This window comes from Salmo salar, chromosome 09 (genome assembly GCF_965601325.2).
Source record: "Salmo salar chromosome 09, fSalSal1, whole genome shotgun sequence".
In the NCBI taxonomy this organism is placed as follows: domain Eukaryota; kingdom Metazoa; phylum Chordata; class Actinopteri; order Salmoniformes; family Salmonidae; genus Salmo; species Salmo salar.
Window position 1 is genome coordinate 88366449 of NC_138299.1, and position 16738 is coordinate 88383186.

At 47.0% G+C, this 16738-nt stretch overlaps 1 protein-coding gene and 1 non-coding gene across 3 annotated transcripts; one reads left to right on the plus strand and one right to left on the minus strand.

The window, feature by feature from the left end:
• Positions 1–4871: 4871 nt before the first annotated feature.
• trnaa-agc (transfer RNA alanine (anticodon AGC)) lies at positions 4872–4944 on the minus strand. The gene has a single exon. It is a non-coding gene; the product is annotated as a tRNA-Ala (tRNA).
• Positions 4941–16471, plus strand: LOC106612110 (bromodomain-containing protein 8). 2 transcript variants are annotated; one of them, XM_014212986.3, is made up of 18 exons: positions 4941–5064; positions 5563–5659; positions 5770–5839; positions 5983–6032; positions 6145–6267; positions 6461–6541; positions 6720–6784; positions 6892–7055; positions 7239–7421; positions 7845–7935; positions 8338–8450; positions 8618–9088; positions 9179–9375; positions 9546–9638; positions 9733–9801; positions 9954–10239; positions 14168–14212; positions 14724–16471. In XM_014212986.3, exons 1-18 carry the CDS (start codon positions 5046–5048, stop codon positions 14781–14783), a joined length of 2277 nt encoding a protein of 758 aa, XP_014068461.1. In that variant the 5' UTR covers positions 4941–5045; the 3' UTR covers positions 14784–16471. The 2 variants fall into 2 exon arrangements, with proteins under 2 accessions (XP_014068461.1, XP_014068462.1); XM_014212987.3 differs by lacking the exon at positions 14168–14212.
• The last annotated feature ends 267 nt before the right edge of the window (positions 16472–16738 follow it).

Below are 16738 nucleotides of genomic sequence, written 5' to 3' on the forward strand. Positions count from 1 at the left end.
CCTATCATTGCTATGCAGTTGACACTCAACTAGTTTTCTCCTTCCCCCCATCAGACACTCAGGTGCCTGGCAGACCTCTCAGCTTGGATGTCGGCCCACCACCTCAAGCTCAACCTCAACAAGCTCTTCCTCCCGGGAAAGGCCTGCTCCCTCCAATATCCTTCCATCACGGTTTTACAACTCCTCAGTGTCCCCCTACCAGAGTGCAAATAACCTTGGCGGAACCCTGGACAACGCCCTGTTGTTCTCTGCAAACATCAAAGCAGTGACTTGCTACTGCAGGTTCATGCTCTACAACATCTGTAGAGTACGACCTTTCCTCACACAGAAAGCGACGCAGGTCCTAATCCAGGCACTTGAAATCTCCCGTCTGGACTGCAACTCTGTTTGCTGGGGTCCCCACTTGTGCCATCAAATGCCTGCAATTTATTCAGAACTCCACAGCTGCCTGGTGTTCCACCTTCCCAAGTTCTCCTATGTAATCCCGCTCCTCTGCACACTCCACTGGCTTCCAGTCAAAGCTCGCATTCATTTTACCTCCATCTTGCCTACGGAGCAGCAAGGGGAACAGGGGTTCAGCTCCCGCTGTAACAGTATTCGTCGTCTGAAGAGGAAGAATCATCATCGCGACTCTGGCCGCTCCGGACAGGCGGGCGACTCTGGCCGCTCCGGACAGGCGGGCGACTCTGGTCGCTCCGGACAGGTGGGCGACCTTGGCAGCTCCGGACTGGAGTCAGGCACAGGACTCACCAGGCTGGGGAGACTTGCAGGAGGCCTGGCTCTGGGCGCAGGCACAGGATTCACCAGGCTGGGGAGACATGCAGGAGGCCTGGCTCTGGGAGCAGGCACAGGACTCACCAGGCTGGGGAGACATGCAGGAGGCCTGGCTCTGGGAGCAGGCACAGGACTCACCAGGCTGGGGAGACATGCAGGAGGCCTGGCTCTGGGAGCAGGCACAGGACTCACCAGGCTGGGGAGACATGCAGGAGGCCTGGCTCTGGGAGCAGGCACAGGATAGACCGGGCTGTGGGGGAGCACCGGAGATCTGGTGTGTAGGCTTGACACCACTCTTCCAGGCTGAATGCCCACTTTCGCCCGGCACGGGCGGAGCGCAGGCATAGGACGAACTGAGCCCTCCCAGCGCCCCGGAGACACAGTACGCAGAGCCGGCGCAGGATACCCTGGGCCGAAACGGCGCACAGGAGACCAGATGCGCTGAGCTGGCACAATCCGCCCTGGCTGGATGCCCACTCTTGCATGGCATTGCGGGGGGCTGGCATATAGCGCACCGGGCTATGAGCACGTACTGGAGACACTGTGCGCTTCACAGCATAACACGGTGCCTGACCAGTACCACGCTGGGTTCCGATAAGCACGGGGAGTTGGCTCAGGTCTATCGCCTGACTCCACCAATCTCCCCGTGTGCCCCCCCAAAAAATGTTTGGGGGGTTGCCTCTCGTGCCTGCTGCGCTGCCTTGCCTCATATCGCCGCCTCGCAGCTTTCGCTGCCTCTAGTTCCTCCTTCGGCCGGCGATACACCCCAGCCTGTCTCCAGGGTCCCTTTCCGTCCAAAATCTCCTCCCACGTCCAGGAGTCCTGAACCCTCTGCTCCTCCATACCACGCTGCTTGGTCCGTTGGTGGTAGGTAGTTCTGTAACAGTATTCGTCGTCTGAAGAGGAAGAATCATCGGACCAAAACGCAGCGTGGTAGGTGTTCATGCTTTCTTTAACCTCTCAGGGCTGAGTGGGACGCTTGCGTCCCACCTGCGGGACACAGCCAGTGAAATATCAGGGCGGTAAATTCAAAAACAACTAAATGTAATAATTCACCTTTCTCAAACATACGACTATTTTACACCATTTTAAACATTCACTTCTCCTTGATGTAACTACATTGTCCGATTTCAAAAAGGCTTTACAGCGAAAGCAAAACATTAGATTATGTTAGGAGAGTACATAGACAAAAATAATCACACAGACATTTTCCAAGCAAGGACATGTGTCAATAAAACCCAAAACACAGCTAAATTATGCACTAACCTTTGATCTTCATCAGATGACACTCCTAGGACATTATGTTACACAATACATGTATGTTTTGTTCGATAAAGTTCATATTTATATCCAAAAACAGCGTTTTACATTGGCGCGTGATGTTCAGAAAATGTATTTCCACCAAAAACTACCGGTGAATTTACAAAACTACTCATCATAAACGTTGACAAATTGGGTACGTTTTTCATCCGGCCGTGAAAATACTGCCCCCTAGCCCAGACAGGTAAATAAACTGAACACTAAAACAAAAATAACAAAAGAAGAACCGAAACAGTTCCGTAAGGTGCAAAACACTAAACAGAAATTAACTACCCACAAAAACCCTGTGGGAAAAGGCTACCTAAGTATGGTTCCCAATTAGAGACAACAATAGACAGCTGTCCCTGATTGAGAACCATACCCGGCCAAAACCAAGAAATACACAAAACATAGAAAAGGGCACATAGAATGCCCACCCTAGTCACACCCTGGCCTAACCAAAATAGAGAACAAGAACCCTCTCTATGGCCAGGGCGTGACACCCCCTCAGCCCAGTCAAAGCTCTTCTCTGTCCTGGCAACCCAATGGTGGAACGAGCTTCCCACAAACTTTAGGACAGTGGATTGATTACCTGACCATCTTCCGAAAACGTCTGAAACCCTACATCTTTATAGAGTATCTTAAATAAATCTCACCGCGCCCCCCAAATGATGTTCCATAAACCTCAGAGCAACTAACTGTTCACTAATACTTTATATGGTTCTTATGACACAATGCAGAAACTACAAAGGAACTAGTAAGGGTAATTTTCCTGAAGAAAACGTGTGCTTTCTTCAGCTCTCCTTAAAGAGAAATGTTTCTTCAGCTGTCCTATCTGGTGTAATACTCCTGTCCTATCTGGTGTAACACTCCTGTCCTACCTGGTGTAACACTCCTGTCCTACCTGGTGTAAATCTCCTGTCCTACCTGGTGTAAATCTCCTGTCCTATCTGGTGTAAACCTCCTGTCTTATCTGGTGTCCTGTGTGAACTTAAGTATGCTCCCTCTAATTCTCCCATCTCTCCCTCTCTTTCTCTCTCTCCCCTCCCAGAGGACCTGAGCTCTAGGGCCATGCCTCAGGACTACCTGGCCTGATGTCTCCTGGCTCTCCCCATCCCACCTGGTCGTGCTGCTGATCCAGTTTCTTTTTTTTCTTCCTGTGGCTATGGAACCTTGACCTTTTACCGGATGTGCTATCTTGCCCTGGACCTGCTGTTTTCGACCCTCTCTCAACCTCTCCTGCTCCCTCTCTCTCTCTCTCCCTACCGCACCTGCTGTCTCTACTTCTGAATGCTTGGCTATGAAAAGCCAACTGACATTTACTCCTGAGGTGCTAACCTTTTGCACCATCTACAACCACTGTGATTATTATTTGACCCTGCTGATCATCTATGAACGTTTGAACGTAATGGTCATGTACTCGTGGTACCGGAGCGCCAAGTCGAGGTCCAAGAGGTGTCTAAACAGCTTCTACCCCCAAGCCATAAGACTCCTGAACAGCTAATCAAATGGCTACCCAGACAAATGGCTACCCCCCCACTACACCTATTCAACGCTGCTGCTACGCTCTTATTATCTATGCATAGTCACTTTAATAACTCTACCTACATGTACATATTACCTCAATTACCTCGACACCGGTGCCCCCGCACATTGAATCTGTACCGGTACCCCCTGTATATAGCCCCGCTATTGTTATTTACGGCTGCTCTTTAATTATTTTAATTATTTAAAATATGTTTCTCTCTGTATTTTCTTAAAACTGCATTGTTGGTTAAGGGCTTGTATGTAACCACACCTGTGCGACAAATAAAATTTGATTTGATACTCTTATAATCTCCACCCAGCACAGCCAGAAGAGGACTATCCACCCCTTAGAGCCTGGTTCCTCTCTAGGTTTCTTCCTAGGTTCCTGCCTTTCTAGGGAGTTTTTCCTAGCCACCAGGCTTCTACATCTGCATTGCTTGCTGTTTAGGGTTTTAGGCTAGGTTTCTGTATGAGCACTTTGTGACATCTGCTGATGTAAAAAGGGCTTAATAAATAACTTTGATTGTTTCCCACTTGTCAACTTCTCCAGCACCACCCTAACATCAACATGTGAAAACGGCAGGTTTCTGTTTCTGATGTCATAGGAAACACGTATGACATCATCTGATGAGTAGCATGTGATTTAGTAACCTTTGCCTGCTCATAGTTGGTTAAAATCACATGTCAAGTTTCTCCGATGACATCATCCATAAACACTTTTGACATCATCTGGTGTGCATGTTTTTGACTACAAATCATAGAAACCTGTCGTTTTCACATACGGTGGGGTCCGGAATTATTGGGTCCGTTGATAAAGAAGAGCAAAAAATACTAAAATAAATAAAGATTTGGAGGAAGCAGGCATCACATGCAAATCGAGCGCGCTACCATTTGCGCTAATCCCCGTTTTTACTACAGCAATTACAAAGCATATTCCATTTCACTGGCACTGCCTAGTCATAGATGGAAAGTAAAGATTTGAAGGAAGTAGGCATTGACCCACTACCGCTCATGGTAAGCAAGCGTCTTACAATTTGAACGAATCCTCCATTCATGTTCAGAGATGATGACTAATGGCATTTACAGTGTAAGTTTTATATAGAGCTATGTTGATAATAATAATATTATCAACATAATGATATAATACAGTGTATCTGAGAATACAGCTGCAGCAACATCCGTTTCTAAAAGTGTAACACCGAAGGAAATGGAATTGATCAAACTACTTCAGAAGCTAATTATATCACATTCAATAAAAAATAAGGAAACAATGGAGGATGCGGGCATCGATCCCGCTACCTCTCGCATGCTAAGCGAGCGCTCTACCATTTGAGCTAATCCCCCTACAAGCGGTATGTGAGTTATTGTGATGTCATTCTCCACATCTGTGCTACATTGAAATGATTCCGGCGGAAGTTTAGTGGCGAGGCCCTGTCCACAAAGAAATGGCGAGTGGAGTCGGGAGTGAGTATTATTTGTTAGCTTGCAAGTGTAGCTACAACGTATACATACATTTCAAATGTAATGTACAATCTTTTCGTAACTAGCTTTATACATTATTTTTGTCTAGCTAGCTCTGCCTGGGTTTTGTTAGTTTGCCAGGCGCGCGCCACTAGCTAACGTTAGCTAGCTTCATAACAATAGGTGTTCCTAGCTGCAGAGCACGCACCTTACTAGCCGAATATGATAAACAACCAAAGCAATTATTGTGTTAAATTACCTAGCTAGCTAAGTGGTGACGTTATGCTTTTCTAGATAGCTCAAAATCTTATTTGCATTAACAACAATATTGTAGCTTGCTGGCTGTGTAGACGGTGTTTAGCTAGTTAATTATCTAGCCTATATTTGAGCTCTGACCTAATTTTGGTTCCCCCTGTGCCGCGAGCTGTGACATCTCTCTTTCTCTCTATTACTAGCCTACCTATTCCAAGCGTCATAATTGCCTTATCTGTTTTTATGTAGAACACAAGAGGCTGTCCGTTGGCCCGACGGAGCCGTGGTCATTGAGGGAGAAACTATGCCTAGCTTCCTCTGTTATGAGGAGCGGTGACCAAAACTGGTAAACAAACACACTAATTGTTTCAATCTGTCGCTGACTGCATCTACATGTTCTTCTACGTGGTAATTTATATGCTTGATTGTCCTCCTGCCACTTTGTCTGCCTTTCAGGGTGTCAGTCAGCAGAGCCATCAAGCCTTTCTCAGAGCCAGGCCGCCCTCCAGACTGGTTCTCCCAGAAGGTATGAGACAGACGACAAGCTTGTCCCCATTTCATAGTCAGACTCACTGTGACACAAAACAATTAATCTCTGTCATGATGAACAAGGTTGAAAGGTCAGCTACTATATATCTAACCAGCTTTCTGTGTCTCTGACCCCCACAGCACTGTGCCTCTCAGTATTCTGAGCTGCTGGAGACCACAGAGGCTCCAAAGTTAGTACACAAACACACATTTTATCTTCTTTATTGGAGTATTCTGTTGCGGAGGCAGCACTTCAGCTGTCGTCAGAGCTATTCATGTGTCTGATGTACGGCTCTGTTTCAGGCGTAAGCGTGGGGAGAAGGGTGAGGTGGTGGAGACCATCGAGGATGTGATCGTACGGAGACTCACCGCCGAGAGGATAGAGGAGCTGAAAAAACTACTGAGAGACACACAGGACAAATACAGGTCAGTACACACATGCACTCCCGCTCACACACACATACAAATGTAGTCACACACACAAATACACAGTGGAACCTTCACTATCAATACATAGCCAATATTTATCCCTGTTCAAAGCCGTTATAGATGACAGACATGCTCTATACACTCGATTTACCATGCTTGACCTTTGGCCCTGTACTTCCTGTTTTGACAGAAAGCTGAAGAAGGAGGTGGATCTGATCCAGACAGGACATCTGGACTCACGGCTAGAGGAGCTGTGGACAGACATAACACAGTAAGAAACCGGTCTGTCTGTCTCTTGGTTTGTGTCTGCATGCCTGTCTGTCCAACAATATGCCTTTCTTTTTATTTGTTGTAAACACTACGTTGTAATTCATAGTGTACTTTCTGTACCAGATTTAGCAGTGAAGATTGTGTTTCATGGTTAAAATGGTTTGTCTTTGGTTTGGCAGGAAAAATAAGCAGGATGAGGATGAGGCAGATCTTAAGAGGAAGGCCACAGAGACATCCTATCAGGGTAAGCTTTGGACTAATAATAATAAACATTTTGGACACCACTGATTTGAACAATGATAGGGCTCAAGAACTACCAGTAATCATAACCCTTCTTCTCTTCGGTCTCAGCTCGCCAAACGGTTAAGAACACGCCCAAGCGGGTGTCCAGTGTCACTATACGCTCCCCTCTGGGTGCCAGTCCCACGAGCATGGAGGGGGCACAGACAGACACCCCCACACCCCCAATAGATACAGCCATGCCCCAGGCAGAGGAGACCCCTGGTGCCAATTTGGTAAGGGAAGGGTCTTAGTCCTGGTCAGCATAACACTGTGTGCATAAAACACTTGGTATAAACTTTAGAGAATTTTTTTGTACTGTTTTGAGTGTCTCTTCTAGCTGGTTGTTGCTTGTCTCTTGTTGTCATTGAGGAATGGTCAATTAATATTTTCTTCCCCCCCCATTTCTGTCCACGTAGTCCCAGGGGGGAGCCGTGTTCCTACCGTCGTCGGATGCGGGGCCTAAGGAGGGAAGCCTGGGGTCTCTGGTAGATGACTCCCCACAGAAGAGGCTCCTCAGTCAGAAGTCCACGCCGCCTCCCTCCCCTCTCCTCTCAGAGCTACTGAAGAAAGGAAGCCTGATCTCTGCTAGCCCCAGACTGGTGAGAAATACACGACAAAAGGAAGTTGAAACGGGATGATTTGCGGTAAAAAGGAATGAAAGTATTTGGATTATATTGGGTTATATTGGATTATATTGGGTGGATCTGTTTAAGGGAGAGGGTTCGGGTTAAGTTTGACTTCACAAGCTACTGGTGTTGGGGAAATTCCTGTCTATTCTAGGGAGTAATATGCTGTTGTACATCCTACATTTTTTTTTTTTTTTACATTTTAGTCATTTAGCAGACGCTCTTATCCAGAGCGACTTACAAATTGGTGCATTCACCTATAATATCCAGTGGAACAACCACTTTACAATAGTGCATCTAAATCCTACCAAGCTGCTCAGTAAAAACAGGTGATGTAGATGTTTTTAGAGAACAGGGAATTGGGGATATTGTGTGTTGTTGACGTGATGTTGTCAGGTAGTGGAGGGGGATGCTGCAGGACTGGCTAACGGAGGAGTTCCTACTACAACCCCCGCTATCACAGCAGACTTTGAGGTCGCCATCGCAGGTAACTATGGCAACCGTGAAGTAACCACTCTCGCTGGCAGGCTGGCTGTTATGTGTTTGGCTTGATGTGTGTTAGGATGCTAAGTATTAGTGCTGTATGTGCTTCTGTGCTTTAAATGTGTTGGAAGCAAAGTGCGTCTGTCCTTTATTAGATGTACTTTGGTGTGTCCAATGGAAACAGTGCCCCCCACATCCCCACTGCCCAGCCCTGCCCCACCCAACACAGGTTAATACTGTCCCTCGTCTGTCAGTGTGTCTCTCTAAACTCACCTGTCTCTATCTTCCCTCTAGAAAAAGGAAGGAAGGAAGGAATATCTAGTATATAAAGAGGAACCCTCCTCTGATTTGTAATCAGTGAGACTAGTGGTGACACGTGCGTGTTTCTTTGTCACTGTGTGTTCAGTCAAAGAGGCAGGCTCAGAGGTGATGGAGGAGGACCATGTACCTGGTTCCTATATGGGGGATGAGCTGGACCTGGAGACAGTAGGAGATATCATCTCCATCATAGAGGAGAAGGTACATGGTGTGTGTGTGTGTGTGTGGGGGGCGGGGGAATTTGAGAGGGTGGGATACAGCTTTTGACCTAGATATCTCTGTAGTAAGCAGACCTTTTTTGTGCACACATCACAGTCCTCTCTCTCTGTGTCTCTGTCTTTCTGTGTCTGTCTGTCTGTATTTCTCAGGTGGATGACTCTGTGGAGGCTCTAGATGCTGCAGCAGTGGAGGCTGCTCTCTCTCTGTGTGAGGAGGCTGTTTCTGCTGGCCACTCCCTCTCAGGTCCATGGGAGGCCCAGGACTTGAAGGCCTCAGAGCCTGGTCCTATGGTTCAGTCTGACCCCACACATGGGCTTCAGGCTGCGGCTGGAGCTAACCCTGGGAGCCTGGAGCCACAGACAGAGAGTGGAAGGGGGGAAGCCGAAGAGGGGAACGGGAAGGACTGTGAGGGACAAGAAACAGTGCAGACAAACGTGGCCCCTTCTGTTGTCGCTGATGATGGCCTGTCAGGAAGCGAGGTCACAGAGGAGGGAGTTCTGGGGGAGGAAGGAGCCCTGAGCACAGCTGTGAAGACTGAAAATGAGGAATGGACCCAGCCAGAACTAAACACACCCTGCCTAGACTCAGAAGACAGCTCTGGATCAGGGAAAGAGTCCAAGGTAATTGTCCTCTTTTCAGTAACACAGCACACACTCACACACCTCTAACAAGTGCAGTTGAATTATCTCTCCTTGTGTATCTTTGTGTAGGAAGTGAAGGTTGAGGATGGAGGGAGCGACGGGGATCCTGATGAAGGAATGGAGATGAAGGAATGTGGAGAGGGGGAGGGGCCCTACCTATCAGAAGTAGAACCGGCAGCCAGTGAGAGCGAGGACGGCTATGGCCCCTCCTCCCAACGCTACACCACAGCTGATTCGCTAGCCAGCAGCCCCGCCTCTTCCCAGTTGTAAGTGGCCAACCCTGGTCCTTGTATCCATGGCAACTCTTAACCTGATCATTCCATCACATGCCTGAATAAAGCAATGAATGACCCTAAAGAATGCTTTATGACCTCTCTCCCCCTCTATCACTCACTAACCCTTCGCCCTCCTCTGTCTCTCCCTCCGTCTCTCTCAGTTCAATATGTGGAGAGGATCAGGAGGCTGTTCAGGCTCAGAAGATCTGGAAGAAAGCCATCATGCTGGTGTGGAGAGCAGCAGCCAATCACAGGTCAGCTCTTACCATTTCCCCAATAACAGCCAATCACTTAACATGTCTGAGCTACTGTAGTATTTGACAGATCAGTTGTTGTTACCTGTGTCAGGTACGCCAGTGTGTTCCTTCAGTCTGTGTCTGAAGACATCGCCCCTGGTTACCACAGCATTGTACACAGGTGAGTTCTATAACAGTAAATGGTTTGTTTGCTATTATATGTTTTGTGCATGTGAAAATAAAATCTATTTATTAAACAATGTAAGTACATGCTCACCTTACCCCCTAAAACACACACACACACATTCATACACACACTCCCTTTCCCTCCAGACCCATGGATCTGTCGGCCATCAAGAAGAGTATCGAGGCGGGTCAGATCCGTACGACAGCAGAGTTCCAGCGTGACATCATGCTGATGTTCCAGAACGCGGTGATGTACAACAGCTCTGACCACGACGTGTTCCACATGGCCCTGGAGATGCAGAGAGATGTTCTAGAACATGTGCAGCAGTTCCTGGCCACTCAGCTCATCATGCAAACCTCAGAGTCCTCCATCTCCACCAAGAGCCTCAGAGGCCGCGAGGGGGGCCGCAAGCCAGGGGAGTGCGTGGAGAAGGTAAGACTAGATACACACATACAGGTAACTGCCACAGTTATAGAAACACTTGAGTGAATGAGGGATACAAAGTATATTAAAAGCAGGCGCTTCCACACAGGTGTGGTTCCTGAGTTAATTAAGCAATTAACCTCTCTGGGACATCTGGGACGCTAGCGTCCCACCCGCGGTACACACTATCAACAGCCAGTGAAAAAGCAGGGCGGCAAATTCAAAACAACAAAAATCTCATAATTCAAATTTCTCAAACATACAAGTATTATACACCATTTTAAAGATAAGATTCTCCTTAATCCAACCACAGTGTCCGATTTCAAAAATGATTTCCGGCGAAAGCATAGCATTACATTATGTTAGGACAGCGCCGAGACAAGAAAAACCACACAGACATTTTCCAAGCAAGGAGAGGCGTCACAAAAACCAGAAATACAGCTAAAATTAATCACTAACCTTTGATGATCTTCATCAGATGACACTCCCAGGATTCAATGTTACAAAATACATGTATGTTTTGCTTGATAAAGTGATATCCATAAACCCCATTTTACATTGGCACGTGATATTCAGAAAATGTATTCCCACCAAAACTTCCAGTAAATGAGCACATCAATTTACAAAAATACTCATCAGAAACGTTGATAAAATTTACAACAGTTATTGAAAGAATTATAGATACACTTCTCCTTAATGCAACCGCTGTGTCAGATTTGAAAATAGCTTTATGGCGAAAGCACATTTTTCAATATTCTGAGTACAGAGCTCAGCCATCAAAGCAAGCTATACAGTTACCCGCCAAGTTCTGGAGTCAACTAAACTCAGAATTAGTATTATAAATCTTCCCTTTGCTGATCTTCGTCGGAATGCACTCCCAGGACTCCCACTTCCACAAGAAATGTTATTTTTGTTTGAAAAACTCCATATTTATGTCCAAATACCTCCGTTTTACGGAGGGAAAAAATTTATGAAATGTATGCATTCACTACTGTAAGTCGCTCTGGATAAGAGTGTCTGCTAAATGACTAAAATGTAAAATGTTTTGTTCGCGCGTTCAGATCACTAATCCAAAGGCATAATGCGAGAGCGCAAAACCATAGACGAAAAGTCATAGTTCCATTACCATTCGTAGAAACATGTCAAACGATGTTTACCATCAACCCTTAGGGTCTTTTTAACATACAACTTCGATAATATTCCAACCGGACAATGGCGTATTCATTACAGAGGAAAAAGAAGGAGCGGCGCGCCAGTGTGCCCGTGCAGTAAACAACTCCCTGGTCCCAGGCAGTCCACTGATTGACTGAGCTCCTATTCTCTGCCCAGTAACAGTAGACGCATGAAACAAGTTTCTAAATACTGTTGACAGCCAATGGATGCCTTAGGAAGTGCAAAATGACCCCACAGGCACTGTAGTTTGAATAGGGATTAGATAGAAAACTACAAGTCACTTCCTGGTTGGATTTTTTTCACAGGTTTTTGCCTGCCATATGAGTTCTGTTATACTCAGACATTATTCAAACAGTTTTAGAAACTTCAGTGTTTTCTATCCAAATCTACTAATAATATACATATCCTACCTTCTGGGCCCGAGAAGCAGGCAGTTTAATTTGGGCACGTATTCATCTGAATTTCTGAATACTGCCCCCTGTCACCAAGAAGTTAACATCCCATCATGCTTAGGATCATGTATAAAAATTCTGGACAGGCCATTATTTTGGCTACCATGGCTATGCCCCCATAGGATGACTATGCCCCATCCACAGGGCACGAGTGGTCACTGAACGGTTTGATGAGATGTAAAACATATGCCATGGCCGTCTCAGTCACCAGATATCAACCCAACTGAACACTTATGGGAGATTCTAGTGTGTCGCCTGAGAGCATTTTCCACCACCATCAACAAAACACCAAATGATGGAATTTCTGGTGGAGGAATGGTGTCGCATCCATCCAATAGAGTTCCAGATACTTCAGTGTTTCTTTTATTGTGGCAGTTGCCTGTACACAAACACACACACACACATACCTCTGAGTCCAGCAACGACACCAAGGAGCCAAGACATGTACAATTGACGCCGGACAGACTGTACCCATCTCATGCCCCAATAATCGTATCTTGCCTCTCTCCTAACCTCCCTGCCATTACACTTCATCTGTAGACAGGCTCCATGCTCCCATCTCCCCTCTCCATTACTGCTGTCTGTCTCCCCCCCTCTCCATTACTGCTGTCTGTCTCCCCCCCTCTCCATTACTGCCGTCTGTCTCCCCCCCCTCTCCATTACTGCCGTCTGTCTCCCCCCTCTCCATTACTGCTGTCTGTCTCCCCCCCTCTCCATTACTGCTGTCTGTCTCCCCCCTCTCCATTACTGCTGTCTGTCTCCCCCCCTCTCCATTACTGCTGTCTGTCTCCCCCCCTCTCCATTACTGCTGTCTGTCTCCCCCCCTCTCCATTACTGCTGTCTGTCTCCCCCCCTCTCCATTACTGCTGTCTGTCTCCCCCCCTCTCCATTACTGCTGTCTGTCTCCCCCCCCTCTCCATTACTGCTGTCTGTCTCCCCCCCTCTCCATTACTGCTGTCTGTCTCCCCCCTCTCCATTACTGCTGTCTGTCTCCCCCCTCTCCATTACTGCTGTCTGTCTCCCCCCCTCTCCATTACTGCTGTCTGTCTCCCCCCCTCTCCATTACTGCTGTCTGTCTCCCCCCCTCTCCATTACTGCTGTCTGTCTCCCCCCCTCTCCATTACTGCTGTCTGTCTCCCCCCCTCTCCATTACTGCTGTCTGTCTCCCCCCCTCTCCATTACTGCTGTCTGTCTCCCCCCCTCTCCATTACTGCTGTCTGTCTCCCCCCCTCTCCATTACTGCTGTCTGTCTCCCCCCCTCTCCATTACTGCCGTCTGTCTCCCACCCTCTCCATTACTGCCGTCTGTCTCCCCCCCCTCTCCATTACTGCTGTCTGTCTCCCCCCCCCTCTCCATTACTGCTGTCTGTCTCCCCCCCCCCTCTCCATTACTGCCGTCTGTCTCCCCCCCTCTCCATTACTGCCGTCTGTCTCCCCCCCTCTCCATTACTGCCGTCTGTCTCCCCCCCTCTCCATTACTGCCGTCTGTCTCCCCCCTCTCCATTACTGCTGTCTGTCTCCCCCCCTCTCCATTACTGCCGTCTGTCTCCCCCCCTCTCCATTACTGCTGTCTGTCTCCCCCCCTCTCCATTACTGCCGTCTGTCTCCCCCCCTCTCCATTACTGCTGTCTGTCTCCCCCCCTCTCCATTACTGCTGTCTGTCTCCCCCCCTCTCCATTACTGCTGTCTGTCTCCCCCCCTCTCCATTACTGCCGTCTGTCTCCCCCCCTCTTCATTACTGCCGTCTGTCTCCCCCCCTCTCCATTACTGCCGTCTGTCTCCCCCCCTCTCCATTACTGCCGTCTCCCCCCCTCTCCATTACTGCCGTCTGTCTCCCCCCCCCCTCTCCATTACTGCCGTCTGTCTCCCCCCCCCCCCTCTCCATTACTGCCGTCTGTCTCCCCCCCCCCCCTCTCCATTACTGCCGTCTGTCTCCCCCCCCTCTCCATTACTGCCGTCTGTCTCCCCCCCCCCTCTCCATTACTGCTGTCTGTCTCCCCCCCCCCCTCTCCATTACTGCCGTCTGTCTCCCCCCCCCCCTCTCCATTACTGCTGTCTGTCTCCCCCCCCCCCCTCTCCATTACTGCTGTCTGTCTCCCCCCCCCCCCCTCTCCATTACTGCTGTCTGTCTCCCCCCTCTCCGTGTGTGCCGTCCGTCTCTGTCTACTGTGTTTATCACTTGACTGTCTGTTCTTCTGTTTGTACAATGTTGTCTTGTTTGTTGTTTACTCTGGGTGTGTTTGAAGAGGTGTGTGTATATGAGGGGTATGTGTGTGTTCTCTCTTTTCTCACTAACTGTTTGTCCTCCTACAGGACAGTGTCCCAATGGCCTCTCCCGCTTTCCTTCTCTCTCTCTTTGTAAGTATTCAGGTCAAAGGTCAGAACTCACCAGGTCAAGTCAAGCGCACGCTCTGTTTCTCCGTCTGTCTCACACACACCCAAAACACTAATCTCATATTCAGAAGCGCATAAAACAGTTCGCAAATCACACCAACTACCCCTGTAGTCAAACACTCAAAAAGCATACACACAACTCTTATATTAACATACACATCCGTCACTACATTTTTTACCTTCGGTATTTGGTTCTTAAATGGACACATCCTGGTTGTGTGTCATGTATCCAGTGGTTTTGTATTTGAACGTCTTTTCATGTATCCAGTGGTTTTGTCTTCAACGTCTGTGAACGTCTTGTCTGTTCCATCGCTTTTCTTTCTTTTCGTTTTTTCCACCCTTTCATCTTTCTTTTCTTAATTTCCTCTGGTGAGAGATCGTCTTTGTGTTTTTTTACGGGCCAACCACAAGCCATCACTGGGTTTTCAACCTGGTGTCAAACTGACCTTCACCTTTTAACCTCTCTTCTCTGCAGGATGGGGGCACCAGAGGGCGCCGCTGTGCTATTGAAGCAGACATGAAGATGAAGAAATGACCAGAGTCAAAAGGCAGGTGGACAATAGATTGCCAACAGGCCATAGGGCTGGAGGTTTAAAGAGAGACTTGATGCAGGGCTGCAGTCCTCTGGTATTCTCCTCTCCAGGCCATTTCTGATTGATCATTGTGTACCATAGTTGTGTACAGTTTAATTAACTAACTTAAGTCTATGATTGTATTTAAAGCCAGTACACTAGATATCCAGACATCATATGATTCTCATTGATATTTGCCACTGGTAAACAGCAGACACTGCAGCCCTGGAGGACTGAATCTGTTTTACAACTGCAGTAGTACTAAAGTACTAGTGACTGACTTGGGGCCCTGTTGTTTTGTGTATAGGATGTAGCCAACTGCAAAATATCCTTCAAGGAATCATGATCCCACTGTTCACAAACTGGTTGGTTGAATCAACATTGTTTCACTATAATTTGTCAATGTATTGTAACGTAGGGAAAAAAAGTTACATTCCTCCACAAATAAGTCCCCAATCAATACTTTCCATTGCCTAACGGCATCAGAACATCAAGATGAGATGTATTTAGAGTTTTGTACTGAACAAAAATATAAACGCAACATGCAACAATTCCCAACCCACACGGTCCCGCAGGTCTGGTGAAGAAGTTGTATGTGGAGGTCCTGGGCTGACGTGGTTATACATGATCTGTGTAACCACGGTTGTACTGCCATATTCTCTAAAATGATGTTGGAGGTGGCTTATGGTAGAGACATTCAGCTCTGGTGGACATTCCTGCAGTCAGCATGCCAATTGCGCGCTCGATCAGCACTTGAGACATCTGTGGCATTGTGTTGTGATAAAACAGCACATTTTATAGTGGCCTTTTATTGTCCCCAGCACAAGGTGCACCTGTGTATTGATTGTGCTGTTTAATCAGTTTCTTGATATGCCACACCTGTCAGGTGGATGGAACAGCTTGGAAATGAGAAATGCTCACTAACAGGGATGTAAACACATTTGTGCACAACATTTGAGAGAAAGAAGCTTTTTGTGGGTATGGAACATTTCTGGGATCTTTTATTTCAGTTCATGGGACCAACACTTTACATGTTGCGCTTATATTTTTTGTTCAGTATATTTGGAAAATACCATAGGAATGAAGAGAATAGGCTTGGAACCTCTAACCCTGGCAATTAATTAACTGGTTAACTCATGCGTACACTCGCAATGGCTGCCTGGTATTGTGATGCAATAATTGCCATGGTATTTTGGAAGGTTCTATCAACTGATGCTGGATTGCCATGAGGATGTAGAATGTTCATTCAAATGATGCTGGATTGCCATGAGGATGTAGAATGTTCATTCAAATGATGCTGGATTGCCATGGTAATGTAGAATGTTCATTCAAATGATGCTAACTAATGTGGCTCATGGAATGCCATTTTTTAATATCAATTGAGTTGACTTAACAAATCACAGCACAGATTGAAAGGTAAACTTCCTGTTTTTACTTCCTGGCATGGGTACACTCAATGGCTGCCAGTCCACCCATTATGCCATCATTGACTTGAATGGTGACGCCCTTTCTATTCATTCTTATTTCTATGGAAAATACATTGGATTTGCAAAAAGTAATCAACTGTTGTTTTGAGGGTGAATTTTCAACCACAGAATTATGTAATCATGGTAAACAATTTTGCACATAGATAAACCATGTATAAAATCTGTTTAATTTGTACCTTTGAAACAATGTCTGATCTTCAACGTTATGTCCACTATCCGTTAAAAAAACAATAGACTGGGCAGAAGCGCCTACTGCAGAGTTGGTCAACACAGCTATCCATTTGGTCTCCCATCCAGAGTTTTAACCAAGCCCAGCTTTGATATTTGTCACTGACTAACAATGTGCTATCATGAGAGATCTCTTAATAACTACATAATTGACTGTTGCTATCGTAGTCATTCCAAAGGATAGGTTTAACAGAGCAAATGAA